The 9,564-nt window shown below is 37.4% G+C and overlaps 1 protein-coding gene across 1 annotated transcript; it reads right to left on the reverse strand.

Annotated features, from left to right (window-relative positions):
• Positions 1-786: 786 nt before the first annotated feature.
• Positions 787-5,752, reverse strand: LOC143611148 (uncharacterized). The gene is made up of 8 exons (XM_077085429.1): positions 5,629-5,752; positions 5,130-5,366; positions 4,984-5,055; positions 4,330-4,391; positions 4,083-4,239; positions 3,893-3,976; positions 3,717-3,806; positions 787-1,016 (listed from the first exon to the last, which is right to left on the reverse strand). Exons 2-8 carry the CDS (start codon positions 5,364-5,366, stop codon positions 864-866), a joined length of 855 nt encoding a protein of 284 aa, XP_076941544.1. The 5' UTR covers positions 5,629-5,752; the 3' UTR covers positions 787-863.
• Positions 5,753-9,564: the final 3,812 nt, after the last annotated feature.

Consider the following 9,564-nt stretch of genomic DNA (forward strand, 5'->3'; position numbering starts at 1 on the left):
GGTTCGACAATTTAAAGGTGAAATCAGATTCGAAACTTAAAACCGGCATTTATCCTTTATTATCTATGTATGTGTATATACATTTGAGAATATGCATTTATTCACCAAAATATATTATACAAACTGGTAAAACCATCTTCTGGCCAACCCATCCGACTTGGCCAGATTGGATTGTCGCTTTTCTAAAACCGTTGTTAGCAATTAGGACCAGAAAACCAACCGAACCAACAGTGAACACCCTTTTCTTGGATATTGGATGTGTTTTTTTTAACTAACTCAGTTATATTTGATTAAATAAAGTATTATAATCATCATCTACAATAAGTTTAATCTGATTCAAAACACAAATCTTAGATACCTCCATAGAATCAAATTTTAGACCTTGCAATCAGAGATTGCTACAGATGCAAGAAAGCCAAGATAAAGAAAAAGTTGAATAGAAGCATCTTAAAACTAAAAAAAAAAAAACAACTTACCAAAGAGCTTTCTTTATGCTCTCTTGAACTCAACTTTAGAATTCCAAGCTCTTTAATCCATGCAACTTATAAGCCAGTCATGATTTCTTGTGCTTGATTCTGCTTTATGCTTTTCTTTCTTTCCCTATAACCATTTATTTCACTATTCTAACTTATTTCTTTTCTGGGTCCCATTTATCTTATTTTGTGATATTATTTAACTTGTACAACATTAAATAAATAAACAAGTATGTTTAAACTTGATACAAGAAAGATATTCAGCTGATAAAAAGCTTTTAAGACACAAAACACACAACTCAAATGCGGGATATAATCTCACAAATTTCATGTTTGATGAAACATAATTTAAAGAACATAAATGTATAGCAGCTATGTTATGTGTATATACTATTGAAGCGGGCCATGGACTGGGGTTACTGGTGCCATGACTGTAGGTGATGGAGCCATGGCGGTTCCTGGTGCAATTGTGACCTGCAACCCGCTGTGTTGCCCTGCCTGAATCATGAATGCAACGTCTGCTGCCGCCAATGTTTCAACTTCCTAATTAATTACAAAAACGGTGTAAAAATACTGGTTATTTACTAAATCCTGATAGAAAAATAAGTGACAAAATGGGCATGGCACACAAATTAATAGGGCCGTCCAAACTGCTCGTCGTTCGCTCATTTTTTCGTTCGATTGTAAACGAGCCGCTCTGCTCGGTTCGGTTTGTAAACGAGCCAAGCAACGAGTAAGGCTTCGCTCGATTCGGTTCGGCTCGAATATTTTTAGTTTGTTTTATTATATATATATATGTACATATAATAATCATATAAAAATATATACATATACACATATTATTATATTTGTACAAATATGTAATTATTTTTATAAATATATTGAATACTGATATTGCAATATTGAATAATATTTAATTTAATTATATTTGGTGTACTTGAAATATCAAACAAATAAAAAGATAATAATGTAGGGTAAACACACAACCCCTAAATAATATGAGTGTTTCCTCTTCATCCACAGCCACGGCGCCACAAATCCATTCCGTTCCATCACCAGGGCATCACCCTCTCTATCCATATTGTCACAGTCCATGCCATGGCTCCACTTCACTCTATCCACACCGCACGTCGCTGAATCGGAGAATCATAATCATCGCTCCAATGGTTAATCACAGGCTGTTCTCCATCCTAAAGTTTAGTCATCTCGTATTCTCGTCTTCTTCATTCCAATCTGAGCGAAAACGAGCCGATCCGAGCCGCTCAGTTTCAATTCGAGCCGAGTTCGAGCAACGTTTTTTCGCTCGTTTACTTAAATTCGAACCGATCCGAACCGCTCGGTTTCAATTCTAGCCGAGTTCGAGCAGATGCTCGCTCAGTTCGGCCCGGTTCGTTAACAGCCCTAGATATTAGGTCAGAGTGAGTTCATGTGACATATTGACATCTGACTCTCATACCGATAATATTGTCCGCTTTGCTCCCCAAAAACTCACAGCTTTGTTTTTGGTTACGTATCTACTAGGCATGTAAACAAGCCAAGCCACTCGTGAGCTATCGAGATAGGCTCACTAAAAGCTCGATTCGAGCCAAACTTTAACGACTTTGAGCCTAAAAATAAGCTTGTTTAGTAAACAAGACCAAGCTCCACTTATAAAGCTCACGCTGGCTTGCGAGCCTAAACGAGCCAGCTATTTAACCAACTTTTATTTAACATACTAAATATATTTAATATATTAACTATTATAATGTATATATGATAAAAATAACTACACAAACTGTATTATGCTATCTATATAAACTATAATTAATATATGTTATACATATATAAAGTAAGAAATAATAAATGTGCGGAGCTCTAGCCTAGTTGAGCTGAAGCTCGAGCTCGGCTCATTTCGATTTATTTTTCTGAGCTCGAGCTCGGCTCGTGAGTCTTTTTCTTGATTGGGCTCGGCTCATTTAATATCAATTAATTAATTTATATACATTTTTAATTATTTTTATATATTTGAGAAAACCTTAACGAGCCTAAACTCGGCTCAAGCTAGTGTGCAGTACATTAAACAGGCTTTGGCTCGGCTCGAGCTCGGATGTGCAGTGTGAAATTAATACATTGAAGGCCAAAAGAGTTTAAACTTAAAATCGCACTAGGCTCACTAAAGCTCGGTGAGCCTAAATGATCCCTATCCGACCACAATGTCATTAGATATAGTTTAGGAGGTGTGGGCCAGGTAGGTCCAGCCCAACCAAGCTGAGTTGGGTACGGGCAAGGAGGGACTGAGGCCCACCATGGAGCCCAATATGGTGACATGTTGGGAATCCAAATATTGGGCCACATTTCCGTACCAACTGCTGATAACCCGAAGGCAGCTGTGGCCCACGAGTTTGATTTTGGCCTCAATAGTAGCCCCCACTGCCTGAGCGGTGTTGGTTCTGTGACGCCTCGATCTCAGACTCAATTACTAAACAAGCTCTATTTGAGGTTCTAGATCTGGCTTTGGCTCGACAAGGCTCGGCTCGTTTCGAGCTTTTTATGGATCCGATCTCAAGTAGCTCGCGAGCAGCTCGGCTCTTCAAGCTTGCAGCCCTAGCACCACAACCAAAGCACCCAAATAGTGTCGATATTTGAGGTCAAACATTCCTGAAGGAGCCAACATCTCCAGTCAACGGCTGATGTGGGTTTTGGCTAAGGTATCACAACTAGGAGCAGTTAATGATAGGTTAACCCGTCAACACTTTTTGGCCTTTTTTTATAATATTATAGATATTTTTTGTATTAAATATGACCATGAAAAACTATGTTATTGGATTTGGATGATGATATAACTAATGTACAGGATACGAAAAAGTAGAGGTTGCAAAATGGGTCAGTAAATAATCACGTTCACGTCAATATGGGTTACTATTAAGTTTGATTTTAGTAAACCGGTCAAGTGGATTGACCCACCAACACCGTTTATCCACCGTTTATCCAGTATTTTTAGATGTATAAATATATATTTTTATTGAATATGAAGACAAAAAGAAACTGGATTCTTAAAATGATAATATAACTTTTTTAATACACTTTAACAAGTTAAAGCCCCTTTTGATGTGTTTCCTTTACTGTTATCTGTATTAACCATTTCACTAGTTATCAATAAAATGCAACGTGAATGACCCTTTTGTCATATAAATTAACCTCTTAAGAATGATAGAAAACAAAAACGCATTAGTTAAAAAAAAGTCAAAGATCATTGTGTTTTACCCGAGCTTGCCTGCGGCGTTGCAACATACTGATTGCCCAAATCATTATGTAGCAAGGTAGAAGAAACCCAGCTGCCCGAAGCAGGAAAAGCTGTTGATAACACGCAACTTATCAAAATTTGCAATAATAATCAACCTAAAAAATAGTTATCAAATCTTGCAATCAACTCCACTTACAGCAAAAAATACAGACGGGTCGTCCTCATCATTATCGCCATCTCCAATAGTCAAAGCATGCCTCAATAACAAAAGAGCCATCAACTGCCCAAAAAACACAAAATACAGGGGCATTTCCATCATTTCCAAACTACAAACCCGAAGATCATTTTCTATACCCATGAAACAGATAATCATAATCATGGCTTACAATGATAGCAACTGAGCGACAAAGCGAAGCACCACTGGCACCGTTGTCTTCATATTCGTCATAATCTGACTCAAGAAGGCGTTGTTCAGCAGCCGCCATAGCCAAAACTCGGGGATCATTCAGATCCAAAGGAGTACCAGCAAGTGTCCAGTTTCCACTGAGATATATAAAAAGCTTCAACCTTATTATATGTCGGTTCAAATTGATGACATACGTTATTTGTAGTGATAATAATAGGAAAACATACCTGATGTTGATGATGGTTTCATCAGACTGAGGCGGTGGAGCAGTGTAACCAGGTTTGTAAGGCTGTATAATAAATATTTTTCGTAAAGTCAGTTTAAATGATGTGCTGCATTAATAACATCGTTAAGATTACATTTAAAACTATAGTAAGTATATACAAAAACTATGTGCAGGTTATAGATGTTAAGTCACTTATCAAAACATGATAAAAGATCCAGTCTTGGTTTTAAAAGACATAACACAAACACGAGACATTTGATATTCGAAAATTTCTATAAATTAACGTTAGATAACATTTTCTACATTATTAATCCTTAAAAACCAAAACTAAGATAATAAAATACTAAATAGTTTAATTCTAGATTTTTTTATATTTGTATACAAAAAGCCAGCTTTATGTACAGCAAAACAAGCTCAAAGATGCAAAATCATAAGTTTATATAACAATAATCTAACGGAGCACCGCCTCTGGCTTGCTTCAAGTAGCATGAACACATTAACAAACTAATTTTAATTAACAACCGAAGCAAACAACATATTCGTGATCAAAATTCAAACAACCACGACGACTAATTATCATACTCATAATGTTTTCGTCACAGAAGAAGACAGAAACTGGCAGCAAAACAAGATTTTAAAGTATAAATTAATGTACCTGATGACAGATTTCACAAATTATATCTCGTTTCTCGTCGCACCATCGCTGAACACATTTCCTATGAGCAAACTGCAACATAACATAAATATTATCAAAACCACTGTTTAAACAACGCGAATATTATTAATCAATTAATTAATTGCCTTAAGGCTGCCACTGCAAGCACAAGGAACTTCAAGGTTTTTAACGCTATCTTCCTCCTGGCATATCCGACACTCAACCGACTTAATCAACGGTTCTTCCTCACCCGACGCATTACACTCTTCGTCTTTCGTACCAGCAGTTTGACTGCTGGAAGCCTCAGCAACAACCCCTAAATTCCCACCTTCCTGTGGGGCCACCACAAGCTGATCAGAACGTGAAATTAGCTGGTCTTCCATCTACAAAAAAAACCCCTAATTTTATTATCCTTCATAGTTCAAACCCTAACAATTAAAATGGGGGAAATTGAGAAAACAGCTGAAATTTGTTCTGGTTTCGATAATTACAAAACTGGGTTCAAATACATTCGATTAGCATGTGCACAAACATCAATTGGACGGTGAATTAAAGGAATTGAAACTGAAAACCCTAGAGATTGAGGGTTAAAAGATAGAGATTGATAAGAGTAATATTAATATGGAATTGAAATGAATTGAGTACCTTTGAAGAAGTGATCGAGTTGTTGAGAGAATAATAATAATGTTAAGATGTTATCTTTTTAGTTGTTGTTCGTAAAGGTGGATGTGAAGAAGATAGATATTATTAATGGACGGACTTTTGGATATAAATTACGAGGAGCAATTTTGGATTGTTTGACACGGTCTTTTGACGGTCGTTTAGTGTTTTTTCTTGAAAAATCCGAATAATTAATTATAATCTATCTATAATATATATAAACGAAGACATAAAAATCCTATGTGTCGTGATGTGGTCGCTTCTCTTTTTTTTGGAGTCACTAGGTTTGCTTGATTTTTAAATGGAGCCTTCTCATGCATTTGACCCGAATTCATGGGTATGGGTCTTACCAAACCCAGATAATCCATAAACGGGTATAACATCTCATTAAATTAAAAATTATTCTCACCAAATTATTGATTTAAAAATCCTATAAAATAGGATATAATAAAAATTAATATTTTATTTATTTTAAAAAAGATATATATACATATATATATATTATTTAAATTATAAAACCAATCTAATAGTAAAATAAATAAACGAGTCTTGCGTCTCATCAAACCATAAGTATATTATTAACTTTCATAAATATTTATTTATAATTAAAAAACCAATTTTATAGTAAAAAAAATAAACGGGTCTTGGGTCTCATCAAAACCATAAATCTTTTAAACCGGGTTATAATATCTCATTTATTTGTGAAACAATTTATTATCAAACCATAAGTACATTATTAACTTTCATACAATAAAAAAATATAAATTCAAAAAATAAATAAATATTAGAACAAATAATATAAACAACCCCCGTAATACAGAGGATAAAAACTAGTTATAGTATATATATTAACTAAAAAATAAAGGTAAGTTAAATACCCTTTATTGTATAGTTAGTGGTGTAAGGGTGTGTTTGGGATTCCTTATTTAAGTGAAAAAGGACTTCTTGTTAAAAGACCTTATTAACTTATGAATTTGTTAAAAGAAGTTTTACAAAAAATGTTTGGATTAGCTTATGTGTTGGAAAAAACCAAAATAACTAAAAAGGACACTCTTTATTAAAAGAAGTGTAATGAGTTTTGAGGGGTAGAAGGGTGTAATAGGTAAATCAAACCCATTAAGTTAATAAGTTAGAGATTCCTAACTTTTCAAAACCCCTTTATTTTGCCTTGGCCATAAGTTAAAACCCATAAGGCCTTATGGTTTGCCAAACACCTTATACACCTTATTAACTTTTCAAAAAGTTTATAAGTTATAAGTTAATGAAAATAAGGAATCCCAAACACACCCTAAGTATTCGTACAATGAACAAAATAGTTTGTAATATCATAACACAATTTAATCGTAGGGTGTGAGGAGAGTAAGAGACGGTAGGCATTTTCTCTGTCCCAAAGAATAAACGTATTGCTCGCAATGAGATATTTGTCTCTAAAAAAACACTTATTTCTTATGTCAAGTAAAATCAACCATGTAACACTGAAATCATGTGTAGTAATCCACGACAACTACTAGGAACTTTGCCCGTCCGGGCCCCTCGGGGAACGGACCCACTATGTCAATTCCCCATTTTTGAAATGGTCAGGATGAACTAATGGGTATGAGGTTGAGCTTGGGTTGTTTGAAAATAGGGTCATGTATTTGACAGCTATCACATTTATGTATCTCTTTCGCCGCACTTAAAAACATAGCAAGCTAATAGTACCCGGCCCTCATAGCCCTTGCCACTACCATCTTAGCTCACATGTGCATTCCACACATCCCTTCATGAATTTCTCGTATGACATAGTTGGCTTCGTCGGTGTCTAGACACTTGAGGGAGGGTCCCAAATACGATCTTCTGTATAAATCCCCGTCTATTACTTCATACTGGAGGGCTCGAACACGGAGCCTCCGAGCCTCTTGGTGATCATTGGGCATCACTCCCCTTTTAAAATAATGGAGGAAGGGAGTCATCCAGTTGGCCTCCTAAGCCTCAATCTTCGACACGGAAGCCTCCGTGATGGATGGGGATTTAAGAGTTTCAACTTTAACATCTCTAGCCCAGTGATCAAAGGCTACAGCGGCCATTTTGCTCAGAGCATATGCCTTCTTGTTACAACTTTAAGGAATGTGAATTACCTCCGGATCCTTGAAGCTTTTCAATAGTTCTTGTAATTTTTTCAAATATTCCATCATCCGGGGTTCTTTGCATCATACTCTCCTTTAACTTGGTTAGATATTAGGAGGGAGTCGGCATGGGCCTTGATCCTTTGGGATTTAACCTTTTGTGCCACTCATAGTACGACCATGAGGGCCTCGTACTCGGCTTCGTTGTTGGTGCTGGGGAAATCTAAGCGGATGGTGTAGGTCAGCTCGATCCCTTCAGGACTTACAAGTATGAGTCCCGCTCCGCTTCCCTCTTCATTGGAGGCCCCATCCGTAGTAAAGGTTCCTTAGTGATTCCTCCCTTGGGACCTCGATCTCTCCTGTTTGGTTTTTTGACGTTGACCCTTTCTCTACAACTTCTATTTCTTAGACTCCCGATGGGATATCTGTTAGGAAGTCAGCTAATACTTGCCTCTTGAGCGCAACCCGGGGTTTATAATTAATCGTATGATCCCCCTAGTTCGATTACCTATTTGGCTAGCCTCCTGGAAACTTCTGGCTTCATAAGGACTTGTTGTAGAGGACGATCAGATAGTACCCAGATTACATGAGCTTGGAAGTAACGCCTCGACTTCCGAGCAGTGTATACCAACGATAAGACCAATTTTTCTATCGGGGAGTACCTTTTTTCTGGACCCTTTAGTTTTCGACTGACAAAATATATAGGCACCTGAGCTCCTCCCCTTTCCACCATGAGGACTACACTGATGGTTTGGTCAGTTTGGGAAACGTACAAAATTAGGGTTTCTCCTGGCAACATGGACACAATTGTAGGGAGGTTCCCTATATGTGATTTTAGGTCCCGGAAAGCTGTGTCTGCTTCCCTATTCCAGCAAAACATATTCTTTTTCATACTCCTCAACACAGCCATGAAAGGGAGTGTTCGGTCAGCTATCTTGGAAAGGAACCGATTTAAAGCTACTAACCTCCCGTTCAGGCTTTAGACTACTTTGAGACATCGCGGGGGTTGCATGTGTAATAACGCTTCCACATTTTCAGAACTGGCTTTAAACCCTTCTTTGGTGATCAACATCCCCAAAAATTTTCCTTCCCCGACCCCGAATGAGCACTTCCCCGGATTAAGGTTCATGTTTGCCCCCCTCAAGGTTTAAAAAGGTTTCCCTTATGTCCATTATCATTCTCTCTTCATCCCCACTTTTAATCACCAGGTCATCTACATAAATTTCTACATTTAGTCCCCTTTGGTGATCGAACAAACGATCCATGAACCGTTGGTATGTTGCTTCGACATTTTTCAAACCAAAGGGCATTTTGGTGTAACAGAAAGTACCTTCATTTGTGTTGAATGCCGTTTTCTCTTCATCTTTAGGATTCATCTGGATCTGATGGTACCCCTTATAAGCGTCCAAGAAGCACTTTTAAGGGAACTGGAGCAGAGATTCAATCTTCTTCTCTACTTCTGGGAGGGGATAAGAATCCTTCGAGCATGATTTGTTGAGGTCTTTAAAATCGACGCACATATGCCAACTGTTGTCTGACTTGGGTATCAAGACGGGGTTGGAGATCCACTGGGGGTATCTCACCTCCTGTACTATTCCTGCTTGTAGTAACTTTCGGGTTTATTCTAGTACGGATCTTCTTCTCTCCGGACCCAGGCTTCTTTTCTTTTGCTTGATTGGTTCCATCCACTGTAACTCCTTGAGCTTATGTTGCACCTAGGACCGCAGAACCCAGGTCATATCTCCGTGCTTCCACGCAAAAACGTCTGTGTTACGCAGAAGCATCTTCTTTAAACCCGCTTTACCCTTATCACTGA

The sequence above is a fragment of the Bidens hawaiensis genome, unplaced genomic scaffold (genome assembly GCF_021521415.1).
Source record: "Bidens hawaiensis isolate Kalapana, Puna unplaced genomic scaffold, B.hawaiensis_p1.1 tig00029657_1, whole genome shotgun sequence".
Taxonomy (NCBI): Eukaryota; Viridiplantae; Streptophyta; class Magnoliopsida; order Asterales; family Asteraceae; genus Bidens; species Bidens hawaiensis.